The sequence below is a fragment of the Thunnus albacares genome, chromosome 4 (assembly GCF_914725855.1).
Source record: "Thunnus albacares chromosome 4, fThuAlb1.1, whole genome shotgun sequence".
NCBI classification, from domain to species: Eukaryota; Metazoa; Chordata; class Actinopteri; order Scombriformes; family Scombridae; genus Thunnus; species Thunnus albacares.
In genome coordinates this window covers 11,523,674-11,543,374 of record NC_058109.1, presented here as the reverse complement: position 1 = coordinate 11,543,374, position 19,701 = coordinate 11,523,674, and the positions used below count along the sequence as shown (strand labels likewise).

The 19,701-nt window shown below is 40.2% G+C and overlaps 1 protein-coding gene across 3 annotated transcripts; it reads left to right on the top strand.

The window, feature by feature from the left end:
- Nucleotides 1-44: 44 nt before the first annotated feature.
- On the top strand, nucleotides 45-18,381 carry tead3b (TEA domain family member 3 b). Of its 3 annotated transcripts, XM_044348114.1 has the most exons (14): nucleotides 6,304-6,331; nucleotides 7,278-7,342; nucleotides 8,964-9,026; nucleotides 9,182-9,244; nucleotides 11,816-11,827; nucleotides 12,711-12,836; nucleotides 12,961-13,004; nucleotides 13,199-13,255; nucleotides 13,681-13,745; nucleotides 13,881-14,017; nucleotides 14,317-14,490; nucleotides 15,646-15,789; nucleotides 15,895-16,047; nucleotides 16,147-18,381. In XM_044348114.1, the coding sequence occupies exons 5-14, from the start codon at nucleotides 11,819-11,821 to the stop codon at nucleotides 16,258-16,260; spliced, it is 1,023 nt and encodes a 340-aa protein (XP_044204049.1). In that variant the 5' UTR covers nucleotides 6,304-6,331; nucleotides 7,278-7,342; nucleotides 8,964-9,026; nucleotides 9,182-9,244; nucleotides 11,816-11,818; the 3' UTR covers nucleotides 16,261-18,381. The 3 variants fall into 3 exon arrangements, with proteins under 3 accessions (XP_044204047.1, XP_044204048.1, XP_044204049.1); XM_044348112.1 differs by lacking the exons at nucleotides 6,304-6,331; nucleotides 11,816-11,827 and adding an exon at nucleotides 45-137; XM_044348113.1 differs by lacking the exon at nucleotides 8,964-9,026 and having other exon boundaries at nucleotides 6,079-6,331.
- The last annotated feature ends 1,320 nt before the right edge of the window (nucleotides 18,382-19,701 follow it).

Genomic DNA, 19,701 nt, shown 5'->3' with positions numbered 1-19,701 from the left:
CGAGGACAAGACCATCGACGGGGACGCCGAGGGCGTGTGGAGCCCAGACATTGAGCAGAGCTTCCAAGAAGCCCTCGCCATCTACCCTCCCTGTGGCAGGAGGAAAATCATCCTGTCAGACGAGGGAAAGATGTATGGTGAGTACACTGGATAACAGCCAGAGTAACAAAAGAACAACAATTATATGGAAATCAGTTCCATAATGAATGTACAAAAATGAGAAAACCATCCATTCCACAGAGATTTGTGGCTGAGAGAAAACAAACATCCACCAAAGTGTCCTAAAAAGAAATGAGAAAAATACTTTTCTTCCTCTTACGCTCATTTCACAGCTTTGACACAGAGGTGAATGTTTTCTTTCCACCCAGAACTCTCGTTAACAAGTCTGTACCTGTTGTGCTGTGACCCAGGGGCAGGTTCTTCCAGTCGCACCGGCACTCTTAGAGCTGGTTATTGCTGTCCTGAAAGCATCTCAGCTCCTCTCCCTTTGATTTACACCTGTCTTTTCCCTCAGAGTGTTTTTCTATACAGCCTGTTTTTATGCCTACTGTTTTATGAGCTCGTCTCTTCCTCACTACACGTTCAGTCACAAAACCTGCTCTTTGTTTTTATCGCAGAACGTCATGCGCTTGTTCTCCCCGCACCGGTATCGCTGGGAGAGTTTTGCCTGTAGGTGACTAGTTGGAGCCGGTTTCTGAGGAAGTGTTGCGTTTGATCCTGGATGGTTCTATTAAATTAGCAGTAATTAGCACAGCGTGAATCGAGACTTGGGAACAAAAACATCATATTGGCACGCTGTTCTGTCGAAGATTTTAAACATCCATATGGTTTCGGAATAGTTATGCTGTTTCCTGCAGTGTGTTCATTAAATTGCAGGTGTTGAGCTCTTAATGTCTTGAAAAGCTCCAGATGGATTTGTTGGCAAGTCCTCTGGTAGACTCACCGACATCCAGGTGTAGGAAATTGAATGCATTTGTCTTTCATTATTCTGATCCCTCACTTTCTCATTCCTATTGTTGAGACAGCGCATGCCCTCCTAATTAGATTGAACATTTGAGGTTGGAAATTTTGCTGAACAGTGATAAACTTTGATTGACAGGAAGTGCACTGCACTCTTTACTGTTGTACTTGGCCCTGTCCTCAACAAACCTCTCTCTGGTTTTGTAAAATTATGTTATTTTCACCATCGTAATTCATCTCCCTCAAGCCATTCTTTGTAAGACTTCCTTGCCCTTTAATTATTGTCCATCATGTCTCAAAAACGTGAAATTGATTCCGGCTTCAATGCAACCATAAAAACCATCAATCATTGCCACCAAAGTCTCAGACAGACTGTGTGTTTTAGAAGCATTAGTGTTTGTTTTTAAAGCACTGTTTTTGGGTGGCTTTTCTGTGCTTGACGTCAGATGGGATTCTTTTGGCATGATTCACCAAAGATGGAATCTCATCCTCTCGTTCGTCAGGCAGATTTGGATATTCATGGCCAAGCACATACCTGAGATAACTCAGACACTGTTGCAGCTTCTGTTGCTCCTTTGATCCTGTCTTAAGGAACAAAGTAGTGGATAAACACTGAATCACTTAAATAGTTAACAGAAAATTAATGAAAAACAATCTTTTGATCAATAGATGAATAATGGAAGTCATTTGTGTAGAAAAAATGTTAAACATTTGCTGGTTCCAGCTTCTCAAATATGAGGATTCGCTGCTTTTCTCTGTTTTATATCATTGCAAATGGAATATTTTTGGCGTTTTTTGGCTGTTGTTTGGCAGTTGGATAAAACAAGCAATTTGAAGACATTGCCTATGTCTCTAAAATATCATAGTGGCCGTTTTCATTATTTTCTGACTGAACAATCAATTAATTCTTTAGGACATGGGATTGACAGATTAATTTATAATTCATATGAAAATTATAATTAGTTGAACTATAACAGAAAAAAGAAGTTAATATGGACTTAGATGTTGGATATCTATTACCAGTTAACTTTTCTGATTAATACAATCCATTTTAATTGAATGTAATCCAAACAGGCTTGAAGGAAATATGCTTGATTATAACAGTGTATAGTAGTAAATATATTCTGCAGATTTGCACAACCATTTTACAGTGTGCTATTAGTTTGAGTTTTGTGTACAGACTTTTACCTAAATAACTCTTCAGTCCTATTTAGCAGGGCAGTGTTGTGTCCCAGGCTCCATGCATTTGTCATGAGAACGTCAACAAAGAGGCCAGCCGTGCACAGACCTGGCCCCCTTAGCAGCAAACTGTCAGGACCCCTTTTAGAGGCTTGTTTTTTTCTAGGGCACTAAACACCCTCTCCATTTACAATAAGTCATCTGAGGCGCTGCTGGCAGAGCCAAGGCATGCCCCAGAAGAAGCCCTCTCACAAGGTGATTACGTCAGACACCTAAAAGCTGCCCTGACGTGAGGTTAGGGGAATGTTAACGATTGCACTGTATGTGATACTGTCTACCTTGCAGTCTCAGACTTGCAGTGGCCTCCAAAAGCAGGCAAGTCATCCCTGCCATTGGGAATTCCAGATTTTCTGCCAGGATTTTTATTTATTTTTTTCATTTGGTGGGAAACCTTTGCAAATTTCCATTGTCTTAGCAAGAAGACTGCTATATACTGTACATGTGTATTCTCAAAAGTGTCTAGACTTCCCAGTAGCATTGCCAGTCATTTACGTAGCTCAGGGGTGACAAAAAGTTCGAAGGAGCACAACACTCAGTTTAATAAGTCCCACATGTTATTAATCACTCCAGTTGTTTCTGAACATGAAAAACAAAGGATCTGGACTCTAGTTTGTGATGTAAGCTGACTGTAAAACTTGTACCTATGTCGATTGCTCTATATTATGATACTTGTATCTTTTTAAATGTGTAAAATCTACCATGACGATCAGGAAATTATCCTATGTAGCAGTATGACAAGGACATATTGGGAAAGTTGCTTATTCACTTTCTTACTGAGAGTTAGATGAGAAGATTGATACCACTCTCCTACCTATCCATTCAATAGACAGCTGGAATCTGTAGCTGGTTAGCTTAGCTTAGCATAAAGACTGGAATCTAGCCTGGCTCTGTCCGTAGGGAAAAACAACTATTTGTGGTTTTCCAGGTTTTGGACAGATTGAAGTCATCGCGCCCGGCACATAACCCCCCATAAAACCACGACTTGACGTTTTTACACTTTGGTTTATATTTTAAAAAAACAAGATGTAACATGTTTATCAGGCAGATTTTGAATATAGCCAGGCTAGCTGTTTCCCCTATTACTAGTCTTTGTGCTAAGCTAAGCTAACTGTGTAGTCTTATGTTTAACTGACAGATACTGTGTGAGAGTGGTATCAACTCTCTTATCTAACTCTCTGCAAGAAAGACAATAAGTGTACTTCCCCAAATGTCAAACTGTACTTTCAATTTTCCACTCATATTCATTCTGAGAGAAATTAAAACATAATGTCCCAGATAAAATTCAGTGGTAGGCATATTATCAGCAAAAGAATAGTGATGGCTCAGAGACATTTGCTTTCAGTAGAATTAAATAGTTGGCACATTTTACTTTGCAGGTTCAGAGGAGGTATGCTCAGAAGATGCGTGTGTGTGTGTTAAAAAAATGTTACCTGTCTTGTTTTGCTTTGGGGCTGTGCTGACATGTTGTTCACCTGCGTTTTCTGGCCTCGACAGGTGTGTTAAACCCCAAGCACACACCTCTCTCTCTCTCAGCCCTGCAGCTGTCACTCCTGCAATGCACTCTGGGTACAGAAAAAAAGGGAAGATTTAAGCGCTGGAGGGAGGCTTATGTCTGTTCTGACCTTTTGAAGGCCACATTAGGAATTAGCAGCAGGTCCACTGCATGCACAAAGTCGTGAGAAAGATGTGTGTAAAGGTATAAGAGGAGGTGCTGAGTGGCCCGTAATGATGACTGAGCAGGCCTGGTGCTTCCCTGTCAGCCCCCTCACTGAGATGTTAGGAATGTTTTCAGTCATGGCTGAGCAGTATGTTAGCAATTTAGGATTACCTCAATGTTATGAGAAGGGAGGAGGGGAGAGAATATGGGTGGAGAAAGGGTTCAGGAGAGAGAAAGAGCGGTAGAGACAGAGAGGGAGGGGGAAGGTACAGGGAGTGAAGAGAGATTACCTTTTTGCTCACTATCTTAGCGTGGAAGTGGAAAATTCCAGCGGTCATGTAGTAAAAGAAAAAAGATAGGTGTGTCCTGTCAGGGAAGAGGTTAAGAATGGCAGCCTACAGCGATGTGAGTGGGTGTTGAGCAATCAGCAAGGGAATCATGAGGAGCTCCAAAAAAAGGGGGTAGAGAGATGGAAAAACAGTGAGTGTGGGGAAATAAGAAGTAGAAGACAAATGAGGCTGCGCATTCGATTGTACGAGTGCGCGTCTGTGTGTATGCACCTGTCATGTTCTCCTGTTGTGTGGACCAACCTTTTTACCATATCCCTGCCCCCTCACTATTTCAAGTCTGAGCAGACCTTGGCTGTCATGGCTGCAGCTACTACTGACAACTTCACGATTATGTCCTTGATATTTTTTTCTGTTGGGATTTGAGAGAGAAATGTGTCTAATCAACTAATAAAACCAGTCCCACTGGGTCACTGTCTAGGAATAAGCAGGAAGAAGCACTAGTTATACATAAAATTTGCATGTGCAGCCTCTGCTTTACAATCCTGGGAAATGTAATATTCTATATCAGGTTGTGATTTTGTTTTATCCTAAGTGAATGACGTCCAGATTCAGGTTTTGCTTTTAAGCCATACACACCCGGTTGATCCAGAGCCTATTGACTGAGCCTGGGGATGAATAAAGGTCTCTTGAGTGATTATGTTAGCCCTCAAAATGCTTTCAATGCTATTGATTTAAAAATTTGATGCAAGGGTGTGAGTTGGAGGATGAAGGATTTGGGACTCATGACCTCAGTGCTTCTAAAATCATCTGCTGTGGCTCTGTGAGCTGCACAACTCCTTTTTTGCACTGAAGTAGAATCTACTGGTAGGCTAATGCTATATTGTTTAGGGGTGTAACAGTTAATACAAATCAAGGCACTATTCAGTATGTTGCAGTGGTATAATGATCCAATTTGTCTTTTTCCATACAGCAGAAGAAAGTTGTGCCTGAGAACGAGAATCATTATAACATCCAACTATATAAAAAAGTTTATATGAAACTTTGAAATCAAACACTGGAGTTATTTGCTTGACCCGCTTCAAAGTGGCGTCTCTGCAACAAACTGTACATCACATGAGAACAAACGCAGTGATTTAAAATATCACAAAACCAACCAGATGTTGTGGAGAAACTGGAGATATCGTCTTAGCTCACAACCACAGAACTGCACTGTTCAACAGATGAACAAAACATGTGGTAAACTTTTTGATTTACCACACAATACCAAGCCATCACTGTGCTCATCACTTTTACAATGCATGTTAGACAAAAAAGTATTTGGTCTGCTTTTTTAATATGATTTCCATGATCATTTAAATTGTAAATAATAGATTTAGCTTGATTTTACTGAGCCACAGCTCAGAGAGTCAGAGTCTGAAAGTCTGCTGTGAATTTCTGTACAGTGCTGAGGCCGTCTCACCATTGTCGTTCTGTGAGAGGTACTGCAGTTCTTATCTTGCCTCCAGAGCTCTGTTATGAGATATCTGTGAAATTCATAGCAGAACGCTGTGGTTGGGACGACATAATGTTTTTCCCTCTCTGCCCTTCAGCTGAAGAGATTGAGAGTGACAGTTGGGCGGGGGTCAAGCTGGCATTGTTCTTTCTCTGCCATCCTCTGCTGGGATGGTCGGCAGCAGGTGCTGCTGTCCGTTGAGTGCAGGGTCACACAGTGGTGTTGTTTTGGGAAAAGGGGCTGCTCTGCTGCCAGGTGGCAGTTGTTGGCAGAGACAGTTATGGCTTTGTGTTTCCTCCAAGAGTTACAGCATCAGCTGCCCCTTTTGCCCCCCTAACCGACAACCCCCTACCCCAACCTAATGGCCCTCACCCCGGCTCTAACCCCTGCTTCTCCCAGAGTTGGAAGTGCATAGGAGCATGTGTGTGTTCGCCCGAGCTCTGGCTGTGTTCGCAGGCCCAGGCCAATCAGATTGGCTAGCACAGATGTGTCAGGCTTAGAGGAATGTTAGGAATGCGGAGGCGCTGGAGCGGGCGTGTCCATCCTTGGCCTGGGGCAGAAGGGGAGGGGCTACCTCAGTATCGGCAGACAGTTCTGCTCTGCTTTGCTCTGCTGGCCGACCGCCGGGCTGACTGGTTGGAGAGTACAGTGAGTGCTGCGAGACTGCTGGAGATGGCCTGCAGTACTTTTATGGTAATTGCAATAACCAGTGCCTTCTGGAGGCCAAGTGCTAAAGAGTGTGTGAAAAAACAGGACTTGCGAGTTTCTCCTGTCATTATGTGTCTGGATACTCTGAAAGCTGTTTAACCGACAGACTTCCTAGACACATAGTCTGTAGTGTGTGTCTGTGTGTGTTTACACACATCCTTACCAGTTTTTGTTGGTGTAAATTTCTGTCAGCAAGTTTAGAAGAGTTTAGGTCATTATTCATAATGATACAGTGGTTTAACCTCTCCCTTTGGCCCAATTTTCAGCCACAGGAACCCAGTAAGCGTGACTTGGCAAGGAAACAGAGTGAAAAAGATGGACTGATTTTCCCCCGGGAAAACATAATAATGCTTTTTGCACTTCTCATACACCAAAGAGCATTTTTGCTTGAATTCAACTGCTCTTTGCTGAAAAAGGCAGTGCCCCTTAAAGCACATGCCTAGCACTGAATGTAAAGAGGACCATGAAAGCCCAGAATAGAAGCCTGTTCTCTGCACAACCTGTTTGTGCAGAATGTCGAGAGTAGATGTTATGTCATGAAAAACATGGTTCTGTTTTCTAAGCACTCTCTATAATTAGGCTACAGGACCATGTGAGAAGACAATAAGGAGGTGTGAAACAAGCTAATGAAAACATTGGGGTAAAACATAAACCTTTTAATCCCCAGATTATCTCAAATAAGACATGAAACATTTAAATAAAGGTCTCTTATAGGAAACAGAGGTGTTATTTTGACCCGTGACCCATGACAAAAGTGTGTTTGCCCTGTGTCTGAGTAGCTCTGGGAAAGGTCATGCTGCTCTTTTTTTGTGTATTCAAAGTATAACTAGAGTGCCACCTTCTGTCCAATGTAGGGTATTATTTTATTACATGTATTCTTGTGTCTTTGTGTTTTTGTTAGTGACCTTGCTTTCTGTTTTTTTTGTTACAGGTCGCAATGAATTGATAGCAAGGTACATCAAGCTGAGGACAGGCAAAACCCGCACAAGAAAACAGGTAAACACAGAGTGTTCTTTTTAATAATAACAAGTTTTAACAGCAGAAAGTGAAATTAATTCATACTTGTTAATGTCATGCTTAATAACACAAAAGTAGATTACAAGTTATTTAAAGAATAAGTCCAGTTTTATTATATAAATTTCTTATTGTCAGCAAATCCCATTAAAAGACCAAAACTAACAATGCATCAGTCTGCCTCTTGATACTTTCTGACTTACCTACCCTGAGCCCTACTGCTGAAGATGTAAATCTTTAAAAACATGTCACAAATATATAGTTTTATCTTTTAGAGCAGCTGGCCACTGTAGTTTTTAACAAACTTTACTCAAACAGGAGTAAATAGTGTATTTGTTTGGGACTATTTTCAGTCACAGATTGATACACATTTGGTGCGCTCGCAAGTATTTTATGGCAGCGGGACACAGTATGTGGGATTGACTCAAAATAAACTACAGGGCCATATGGGAATGAAGGAACAACGGCAAGGCTCATTGATGTGTTTTTATTGAACAACAATGAAGAAGAAGTACTTTATTGATCCTCGTGCCATCCTTGGCAGCTGCAGTGCAGCGTTCAGTAACCAACTCCAGTTCTTTTGCCAATGCCTTGGTCAGGGGCACTGACAGGAGTATTAACCCTAACCCTAACATACATGTCTTTGATGGTGGGGGGAAACCGGAGGCCAGGGTTCGAAACCAGGACCTTCTTGCTGTGAGGCAAAATTGCTCACCACTGAGCCACTGTGCTGCCATATGAGAGATTATATCCAGACCCAACATCCATGCTGAACTGGAGTCCCTCCAACCCATCTGGGACACACCCTGAGGCTGCAACACCAGTGCAGAGAGGGTCACCCTCTGTACCCCCAGCGCCTCCAACACCATCTGAACCTCCTGTGGCTGACACGGACTAGAGCATAACAGCCAGGCTCATGCAGGCAGCTGGACATTGCTTGAGCCCTCCAGCAGGACAGACTCACCACACCAGAAGCAAGACAGCTGGAGACCTTCCTCTGGCACTCATCTTTCCCATGCTCAAGTGAGCACCAGAGCATAATGAGACTGTAGCAGATTATCTGGTGCGGCTGACCAAAATCTATGAAGAAAACAATGAAATCACGCCACCAGATCGACAAGAGAGAGAAAGAGCCATGACTCCATGGGAAGCACACTTAAAGTCCTACTTCATACAATGACTGCTTCCAGAAATCCAGACTGAGGCAAAAAGACATTGTGTTGACTGTGATACAGATGACTGGCAGCAGCTGAAAGACATACTACCAGTGGACTGTGTGTGGTCCAGCTGGTCCCAATGGAGCTCTATGGCACAGAGAACTATGCTAAACTATATTGGCTACACACGTAATACTTCTTGCAAGGATCAGTTCATTGATGGTTTTGATTTTTTCATGGGATTTGTTCACAGCAAGAAACATATAGACTATTTCCATCCTCATTCTTTAAATTTGCTTCTATTGTTTGCATAAAGTATTCAGAAATATTACTGTTTATGTTCTTACTGTAAGTATGTGTGTGTGTGTACATGTCTGCACGTTGTGAGTGCATGCATCTCGGTGCATGTTGTTTTTATGCTCAAATACTGTTTCACACCCCTTTAGGTGTCTAGTCACATACAGGTGTTAGCACGGAAGAAAGTTCGTGAATACCAGGCGGGTATCAAGGTAGGTGCCGCCAACCTGCCTCCCGGCAACACTGAGTGGGCGTCTCTTTCCTCTTTTGGTTACGGCTTCTCTCTCTTCCCTTCTTCTTCTTCCCTTGTCTTTTCTCTCCCTGTCACCTTTTCTTCTTCCCTCCTCTTGGCTATTCTTCTGTGCAGGTTTCTAGCCACTTGCAGGTTCTCGCCCGGAGAAAATCTCGCGAGATCCAGTCAAAGCTAAAGGTATGCGCTTCACCGCGGGCTCGGCGGGGCTGGTTAAGGCTTGGCTTTGCACTAACCAGTTACTTTTTGCATATTATTAACAGTCATTGCTTTGATGTTAGGCCAGTTCCTGCTGGAAAATTGATGCAAGCTTGGCAAGCAAGATTAAGTATTTGAAAATTAATTACAACTTTCTCGAGGATTTCATTATCTGAAAAAAAACCAACACAGTCCTGCTTCTGTACCATGCATGCAGTGCACAAACAGACAAAGCTTTTTAACTTCTACATACCGTAGGTCTGTGCTACATTAACTAGAAACTAATGTCATCACTCAGTAGTAAATGTATAATAGCTCATTCTAAATCCTCTGCTTTAAAGAAATGCTACACAAGCTGAGTCCAATGAATGGTTGTTTAGCTGCATGATGCTCCAGCTTTGTCCTCTGTGCCAGCCATGCTTCTGCAGCAAACTGTCTTCCTCTCAGACTCCTCCTTTCCCTAAAAACTCTCTCTACTCTGATACCTTTAGTTCCTCTAATCTGTCTATTTGTAATATCTTTTGTAAAACTGAACATAAAATAAGATTAATCTTTCATTGTTGTCATCATGTGACTCCTTCTGACTTGTCTTGTAGTTCTTCCAATCCCTCTGGTCTTTCCTAATGCTTTTTACTGTTTTTGCATATTCACATATACATAACGCAAACACGTGTAAATACTGAAGACATTGTGGCATTCTTAAATTAACCCTTTTATGCAGACTAATTCACATCTGTCATGTTTTAAAGATTCTGTCATACAGAGATAAATTATCCATCTTTATGCATGGGGGAGTCTTTAGTTTTCAGTGTCACATGTCAGTAGTTCAGTCCACCCAGCAGTAGCTGCTGTGCTAACAACCTAAGAATCAATTTCTTTATGTCACATAAACTTTGACCTTGACAAGTAATTGTATAAAGTATGAAGAACTCATCACAAGTGATTCGAGTTTCTGAGCTTTCCATTAACACAAAGTTTATCGTGAACAGAGAGAAAAAGACTGTTTATAGTGAGCCATAACTTCCCTACACCCTAACAGCAGCCCTCCAAAGATATGAGATTTTGTTTGTCTAGCAGTTAGAAGTCCTCACAACTGAAGCTGCCTCATTAGTCTGCCTGCTCTTCACATTAAGATGTCAAAAATTGTATCTAAAAAATATTTGCAGGTATTAAGGAGATATATTGCTTTTTGGAGTCAGTTTGAGTTCACTGAATAACTACCAAATATCGTTTAATGGGGTCAGCATATCTGAACTGCAAATTAAAGTCTTAGTCTTACATATTTTGTGGAATGTATGCTCTAAAAATGTACCAACAAGTAGCAGAATAATGGTATACAATCAGGTTTTAGGCTTTTCAAGGCTTGAAATATATCGTATGGAGACTTTTATCCTCTCTGCTTGAAGGGGTTAATCATGTTTTCTTCCATTGTTTCTGTGATCCTTCTTTTAGAGCCAAACAAGCGCAGTTTTGGAAAGTTTTATAGATGCTTTTTGCACAAACAGCAATCCATATTTTGTCTATTTCACACAACCCATTCACAACCTGAGCCCATTCACAAAAATCTTAGATATTACCATCATATATCAACTGTTCACTCAAAAGTTATTTTAGTCCAGTTATTTGGCTTTGTTATGCTTCACCGTTGTTGGATAATAGTATTTGGTTACTTAATTGCACTGTAAGGCATTTTTAAAGCTGTTGTTACTTTAACTTTTTTGTAGCTTTTAAATATCAAACATCATCTAACAGACTGTAACAGCAGTCGTAGAAATTCCCTACGCCCTATCCAAGTGTGTCAAGCATTTATGAAGTCAAGCCAAAGTATGTTGTTAGTGAAAAACACTCAACAAACTAGTTTCCAAGCCACTCTTTGAAGTGCAGATGGCTGATTCCTGCGAATTAAGTTAAATTGTGAAAGTAAAAAGTGTGACTGCGAAAATGACAACAGACTGAATGTAACAGCTGTACATTCGACTTAATACATTACAGAAAAAGGCTTGACTATTAAAATGACTTGTCTTTTTACTACTTGCATCATGTTTTCTTCAGTTGGATTACTATTGTGGGGGAAAGTCCACTTTCATAAAGCAATGTGTTTCCCATTTATGCAGCACAGATTTTTATTAAGAACACACTGAAACAATGTTCTTAAAAACAAACATACACAAACAAAAAAAAAACATACCCTTTGCTTTATATTCTGCAGAGATTATAAAATATTAATGAAATATTATTATTGTTTCAACCTTTTACTGCTGTCTGTATATGAGCTGCATTATGTCAACAATATATACATTACCGAATGTTATGTAGAAGTTTTGGCAAAATATTAAGATCGTTTTGTGTTAGAAGCTATTTTGCAATCCCCCCCAGTCCCCACTGAAAACTGTCATTTATGGTGTGTTGTTACACCATGTCTGCAGTATAAAAAAGAGGCCAACTTTAATTTTAATATACTGTCAAGTTTTATGTGGAACAAAACACTTAATTAATCTTAACACATCATTTAGAATTGCACAGTACTAATGGTTTCTCTCTTTTTTGATTCAGGCGATGAATTTGGTAAGTGAATCTGACTTGTGCAATATGCTTCCCTCCTCCCCTTTGTTTGGCAGCACCAGTGCACTGTCCCCTGCTATGGCCCTCTGCTGGCATGGCGTCCCGCCCCATTGCTATCCCGTAATGAATCGATGCTTAGGAAACAGCCACGCTTTAAACACAATCCTGCTGCGCATCCTGCCTGATATAACGCAATCCCCTTAGCCTCTGCCAAAAGCCAAAGTCTCGCTTGCTTTGCATAAGGTGTCGCTCTTTGATTTGGGGTCTCGCTTCTGAGCCACTCCTTTAGCTGAAGTTCATTCTTTTGCAAACATGCAAAAAACGCAGGAGTGACCTTTTGATAAAGTTTGAAATACTGAAATGAAAGCAGTTTGTAAACCATAAACTATGTGTCATGTACCTTTTTCAAATTCAAAATGCCTCTGTGTGACTTGGACATGAATTGGTTGGCTTCTTTTATGCTACCTGTTTCCCTTACTTAGTATCACTTTCACAAGCATTGTCAAACCTGAATTTTGTTGATGTACATTTGTAAATCAGCATGAATGCAAAACTGCATTCAGACCAATGAACTCTTTATCCTCTTTTTCCTGTGGTGATCATGATAACACACTGACCTTCAATTTTTCAATTTCTTGTGACCCAAGCTTAAATACCAGTGGGGCAACGCTGCTTCATCTCTCTTCTTCTTCTCTTTGCTTCATTCTGTTGAGCTGCTCTTTCAAAAAATACATTTTCTTTAAATCTGATATTGTTTTAATGATGTATGCAGTGTAGTGTGGAAATCATAAACAGAAAATACTACAGTAACACAGCTGTAGAAAACATTTAGGTTATGGCGCCACCTTGTGGCTGAATCCCCTCATTTCATTGTGTCAATCTGCAGGATCAAGCGTCTAAAGACAAAGCCCTGCAGAACATGGCAGCGCTATCGTCTGCACAGATCGTCTCCCCGAGTATGATAAAGAATCACCTTCCACCACTGCCTCCTGCCCCTTACCAACCAGCCAGAGTGAGACTTCCCTTCATTTTGTTGTTGTTCTTTTGAAGCATAAATGTTACGTGACATTGGATTTGATCTGAAGAAACCAGATTAACACCACACAGGCAACTGACAGTTTTTTCTTACTCCCTAGTTCTGGCCTGCTCCGATCGCAGGACAGCCTGGACCTTCTCAGGAGTAAGTAAACCCCTCTACTGAACCCACAAGATGCCCGTGGGGTGACGACAGGGTTTGTTTAGTTTCAGAAGAGAGAGATTGGTGCTAGAGACGAGTAAAGGCATGAATGAGTGACTGAGTCAGTGAGGGTGTTAGGCTGAATGTCCGGTGGGTATTTCAGGGCATGTTTAACAGATCACGTTTTTGCACACCAGGCTGGTTACAGATCTCAACCAGGGAAGGACTCCTGGGCTTGGCCGCACCAGCCATGCGTAAGTTCCCCCTAGCTGAGGTCCAGCTGTGAGCACAAAGCCGTACTAACTCTTCTTCTACACTGTATTGTATGTTTCCTGCACTGATGTAAACCACCACCAAATTAACTGCTTTGAAGTTCATCAAGAAAAAAAAAGGAATAGGGCTGATGAATCCAAAACAACTCCAAATATCTTTTATGAATTTTCTCGGATTTGTCAGTAAAAGCGTAATTAATTGATGTTATTTTGCATCATTATGAAGCAGGTGGACTTACGCTTAGCTGGTGCAGCAACACATGCTTATACTTTAGCACTAACAGATTTTCACGATAAAAACATGTATCAGAAACGCAAATATAGTAAAACACATGTGCCACAAACATCTGATCCTGACACTATGTAGTAGAGGTTAATGTCTCACTGAACCATTCATTGTCTTTCAGTATCAAACCTTTTGCACAGCCCCCATACCCAAACCTATCAGGTCCTATACCACAATCCATACCAAGTAAGTATGAAGTTGAGTGAAAATCAGTGACAATTTAAAAAAAAACCAAACAAACAAACAAGTGAATGACATGGAAATAGATCACTGTCACTATTAAATGTTTTTATAAATGTTTGTATGTGGGTGCTTATCCAGGTTATGAGCCCTTGGCGCCCCCTCCTCCGCCAACTGCTACTGCAGTGCCAGTGTGGCAGGACCGGACCATCGCCTCCTCTAAGCTGCGGATGCTGGAGTACTCAGCCTTCATGGAGGTTCAAAGAGACCCAGACACCGTGAGTTTACAATAAGGCTTCCAACATATGGCAACAAAATAAATGTCACACGGCTTATTAGTCAGAGGAAATTGTTTAAGAAGTGATTCTGGTGTAAAACTGTCTGGCATCTAATGCACATTAAAGGCTAAGAGCTACAGAATTCTTAAGTGGCTTTGATTGGATGTCTTAAAGCCTTTAACAGGAGGAAATTTAATCCTTTTTTCTTTCTCTCAAAAGTAAACAGATTGTCATATTATGTGTTTTGCAGCTACTCTTGAGGTTAACTCCTTTGTCTCCTCTGTCTCTCCAAACTGCAGTACAGCAAACATCTGTTTGTCCACATTGGACAGACCAACCCCTCGTACAGCGACCCGCTCCTCGAGGCTGTGGACATCAGGCAGATCTATGACAAGTTCCCTGAGAAGAAGGGCGGGCTCAAAGAGCTTTATGAGAAAGGCCCTCAGAACGCGTTCTTCCTAGTTAAATTCTGGGTGGGTTATTAATATCAAGTCTAGCAAGTATTTATTTTTCTTTCACTGATTTATACTTAAAGGACAGGTTCACAATTTTTCAAGTCTGTCTTAAAATAATAGTCAGGTGCCCAAATGAACACTGAAACAGATTTTGGTTGCTGTAGTCATTTGTCCTGTTCATACTGGCCATTGGAGAATCCCCTCCAAATGCGCTTACAATGTAAGTGATGGGGAACATCTGAATCACATATTTTCATCTTATAAAATCCACAACCTCAAACTTTCAAAGTTACACAAGTAACTGCATTGTAGTGCAGCTTATGCAAACCACTTCCTCTTCCTCTGACAGCACAGTGGTTGTTTTAACAAAGTGGGTGTTTATTATCTTAAGATTATGCACAAGGCATTTCACAATGGTGGCTCGATGACAGTTAGGGGTTACTAGCATGACCCTTCCCCCACTATATAAACACTAGAGCGCACGTACTCATAGTTACTATTTTTACAGCGGGTAGTTTTACAAACTTTCATCGGAGACAACTGGGATTCACTTCAGATAATCCACTGTTACTCGAGAATGGGGCCATTTTCGGTCAACGTTAGCACTCGAGGAGTTATTTTAAACCCAGCTGAATTTAACAGAGACTCCTAATGTTACTTTATTTTTAAAATATCATCCATGCTGCTTACCTTACACCTATAAACAAGTCCTATTTTAAATTGTGTATTTTTATACCAGAGTTGAGTATGAGCGTTGTTAACTCAGAGGCTCTTCAGTTGGGCTGTGCAGCAGACACGCCCCCAGCGTTTCAGAGCAGAGAATACTTCTCATTTTACCACGATTTTGAAACCTAATTTTATATACTTGGATTTTTTTTTAATCTTTCAAATCTGTCTTGGTGGTTAATTACACATTTTTCTGTGGTGTCACAAACTCAGAAGGCATATTTATAATTGCTTTACATGACTTTGAACAAGTTTTAAAATGTTGATACACACACTGTACCCCAACATCCAGTTTCAGCTAGAAATTTTATTGACAGGAGCAAGAAACCATTCAACCATCATACAATATCCTTGTGACTTTACAATGCATGCGCTATAAGGTGCTTTAGTTACATGTGAAGTATGTAATGATCATCACTAATGTGATTAAATATGTGCCCTCTGCAGGCGGACCTGAACAGCAGCGGCATGCAGGATGGCCCTGGTTCTTTCTACGGTGTCAGCAGCCAGTACAGCAGCATTGAGAACATGACGATCACTGTTTCAACCAAAGTCTGCTCGTTTGGGAAGCAGGTTGTCGAGAAAGTAGAGGTAAGGATATGCATTAATAGTCTCCTCTCTTCTCAGACATACAGTATGTATGATAGATAGATACATGCTGCTGCATGATTTTGACTCTTCCTGTGTGTGTTGCAGACAGAGTATGCCCGCCTGGAGGGAGGAAAGTGTGTTTACAGGATTCACCGCTCTCCGATGTGCGAGTACATGATCAACTTTATCCACAAACTCAAACACTTGCCTGAAAAATACATGATGAACAGTGTTCTTGAAAACTTCACTATCCTACAGGTAACATACACTCCATTATATAGGATTTTTAACTGATTTACAGCATCGCAAATATATCTGAACAGAATTTTTCACCTAATATTTTTGCTTTGCTCTCAGGTGGTGACAAACCGTGACACCCAGGAGACCTTGCTATGTATAGCGTTTGTTTTTGAGGTTTCTACAAGTGAACACGGAGCTCAGTATCATGTCTACAGACTTGTTAAGGACTAACAGCTCTTCAGGGAGGTTTTGGAAAAGCCAGACAAAGCGTGACACAATCTCTCTTCAACCAGCTCAGCCATCCAGGAAAAACTAAAAAAAACATTCAAACAATGCTAGACCGAACTAACACGGACACATTTTATGTTTTAAAAAAAAAAAGTCTCATACATAAGGAAAACAAGAGTGAATCTCAACGTGCGGACATACAAAGAAATTTTGAAGAATTACGGATTTTTCAAACAACTAGCTACTTTCCATGTGTTTAAACATGCTTTAGATGAAGTGGGTCACTTTTGCGAAGGTAATTGATGGAGCCTGAAATGTTTTATTGAGGGAATGAGAATGTGTTTAGGGTTGAAAAGACTCTAACAGAATCCAAGGGAACACACTCTGAGCAACAAGAGACGTGTATTAAAAGATTGAAAGAAGAAGAGAGAACAGGACCACGGAAGGGGAAAACCAGAGCCAAGTGGTGTTGTTGCAGAAGGTTTGTTAGGAAAGCAAGTGCCTTTTCTCCAAAGATTATATCATTGCCTGCCACTTTGGATTGCCTTTATTTTACTACCTCTTGTTTTTAAATGAACAGAAAATAGTCAGACAGGTTTAATTTGTCAGAAAAATTGGAAAGAAACCCCTCAGATCTACATCTTTTGAGGCAGTTTTTGTATTTGGGCACACAGAGGGATGGGACAGGATAACTAATTGTCATGTAGCCTCTTGTTTAAAAAAAAAAAAAAGAAAATCGTCCCAATTTTTACAGTCCAAGTGTACAGGGAGAAGGTTTATTGTGTTACCATATTATTTAGGTTCTGCTTTTTTTATGTTTTATTACACAATTTTTAAAAATCAGGTCTTACAAGCATCTATCTATAACTGACTTTTGACACTAGGGATGCCTTGTACCATTGCTAGCCTGACATAAAGCCAGGGCTTTGCCATCTTTACAAGACCCCCTTGTTATTTCTCTCTGTTTGAAGACGTGTGCTCGGTTGCACTTAAAAGATCAAGAAGGGGGATGAAGCAACAGCAGTGCTTATTTTCTGCCTTGAGTTATGTAGCCTAATTGAAAAAATGAATTGTTTCTGTACTGTGAGTCAGTGGATGCTAAAGGAATATGTGTTACATAGGAGTATTTTCGGGGACTTTATGTTCATATTTGTGATCAAGTAACTCAGCACAGAGACCATGGTTAAAGTGGAGAGAAGTTAATCACTGTTTCTTTTGTTTAAAAAAGAGATTGTATGCTGTGAAGTCGGCTCATTTGCTTCACCCTTCTCCGTGTGATGTGTGGAGAAGCTGCATTCGTTGATAAAAGTTCAGTTTTTATATTTAAGACATTTTTTTTTTTTTTTTACTGACATTACACATGAAATAATTTTAAAATCAAACTAAAGAATTGTCTTGAATGAGAGCTATTGTCTCTGTGCTGTGGAGTATGACCATTGATTGTTATTTATAGGGTTGGAAAACAGATGGTGGGGGGGCAGGGTGGGGTACTGGAGTTGTATTGATCATTTTCCATTGTGATGGAGATGTTAAAAGTATTGCAGGACTCATACTAGAGACAGGATAACTGTCAGCCCATGGATCCTGCCAGACAAGCGATAAGTGTCTACTCTGTGTGGTTCACTGGACAATTTTGCTATAAAAGTTCAAAGTTTAAGATAAGTGGAATAATAATTGCACCTGGCTTTGAATGTCATATTTCACAAGCTAGATACAATAACACTCATCTAGCAGGTCTCTCAATTTATCTTTTATACAGACATTTTTGCTATTATCAAGATTAATGTTTTGTTTTGATTCTGTTGTCTTTTGACTTTCAGTGTTTGCCATATGCTTCACTGAAAATAATGTGTGATTGTGCTGATATTGATAATTAATAATGAGATATCTAATGTATCATATTCTGAATGGTGTGGGCAGTTTTTTGTTGTTGTTTTTTTTTTTTTTTTTTTTTTGGTTTAAGGTGGTTTACTATTGTCTTTGTTACCATTGTGCATTGCAATTTTATACTTCAAAGTAGAGGTTGGACTATGTAACCAAACAAATGTATCTAACAATAAAAGACGCATGGTGCCTTTGGGGCCATTTTCCCCAGAAAACTTATTAAACATGTTTGTAAATTTGTTTTGTCCATGATGGTTCTTTTCATGCCGATAATACAGTTGTCATATGATACCAAATATTGTGTTAGTGCTGTCCAGAAGTTACAAGCTACTCATCTCAGGGTTCCCATGTTGTTCTAGCTGTTACACCAAATTCTGCGACCAAATTAGGAATTTAATTTGTACTAGTGTAAACATTTTATCATGCTTTATCACATACTTTATTTTTAAAGCAGCTGTTATACCCAAATTGTGCCTATAAAGTATTTACAGCATATAGGGTCACATTTTTCAAATATGAAAAGGAAAAATAAAAGACCTCATAGATACAGAAAGCATCACAAATTTTGATAGCTGTGATAGCAGGAGGTGTTACGTCTGAGTAGAGCTCTGACACCTCACCTGTCAATAATCTGATCAACCCTGAAGTCTTTTTAATTAATCCATTAGCACCACAGAATTTGAAGATGTTTCAGATTTTGGTACAATGAACTCAAACTAAAGCAGACTCTGTGATACAGTATGATTCCAGCAGTGGGATCCTAATCCTAATCAGGTTACAGAATTTGGTGGAACTCCATGAGAACTCCTGCAGCCAGTGGTGGGTTATAACTATAAGTACATTCACTAAATTTTGAAGTACTTGTATTTTGCTTGAGTATTTTCATTTTCTCCGACCTTTAACTTTTTACTCCACTGTATATACCTGACCAATACAGTAACTGGTTAGTTTTCAGATTTTATAATAACAAAATCATTACTAAAGATGAAACCAATGGTTCCCAAACTTTTTGGTTTGTACCCCTCACAAAAAAGCTGTGTTTAGTGTCAAATGTGTTTCCACAAAAGAGACATTTCCTCCCTAAACTTCTTAGATGGTTTGATTCAAATGACAGTTTGAGGCCCGAAGAGGTCAAATTATACAATATTTAAGAGGAAAAAAAGACTAGAGAAAAGACCAAAGAATGATTTCCTTCTCCATTATTATTTTGTGACCCACTGGAGGGGCCTGACCTTAGGTTGGGAGCCGCTGGATTACCTAACTGAATGTAAAGTAGCTAAAACAAGTCCACCTTGAACAGCTACAACAGTAAAATGCTACTTACACATAAGTAACAACAATTCAATAATGTCATATCAGCCCATTGAGCCATTTTTCCTGATGAGTACTCCAAATACTTGTTTCCCATAATAATACTCTACTTTTGCTTACAGCACCAGTCAAAAGTTTGGACACCTACTCATATTTTAGATTTCTCGAAGTAGTCACCTTATACTGTGATGACAGCTTTACACACTCTTGGCAATATCTTAACCGGCTTCATGAGGTTGTCACCTCGAA

What these genes read in the sequence shown, in the direction of transcription:
- tead3b (XM_044348112.1), top strand. An exon ending in AAACCCGCACAAGAAAACAG is followed by an intron (nt 7,343 to 8,963) that starts GTAAACACAGAG and finishes ACACCCCTTTAG; the next exon opens with GTGTCTAGTCACATACAGGT. An exon ending in AGATCCAGTCAAAGCTAAAG is followed by an intron (nt 9,245 to 12,710) that starts GTATGCGCTTCA and finishes GTCAATCTGCAG; the next exon opens with GATCAAGCGTCTAAAGACAA.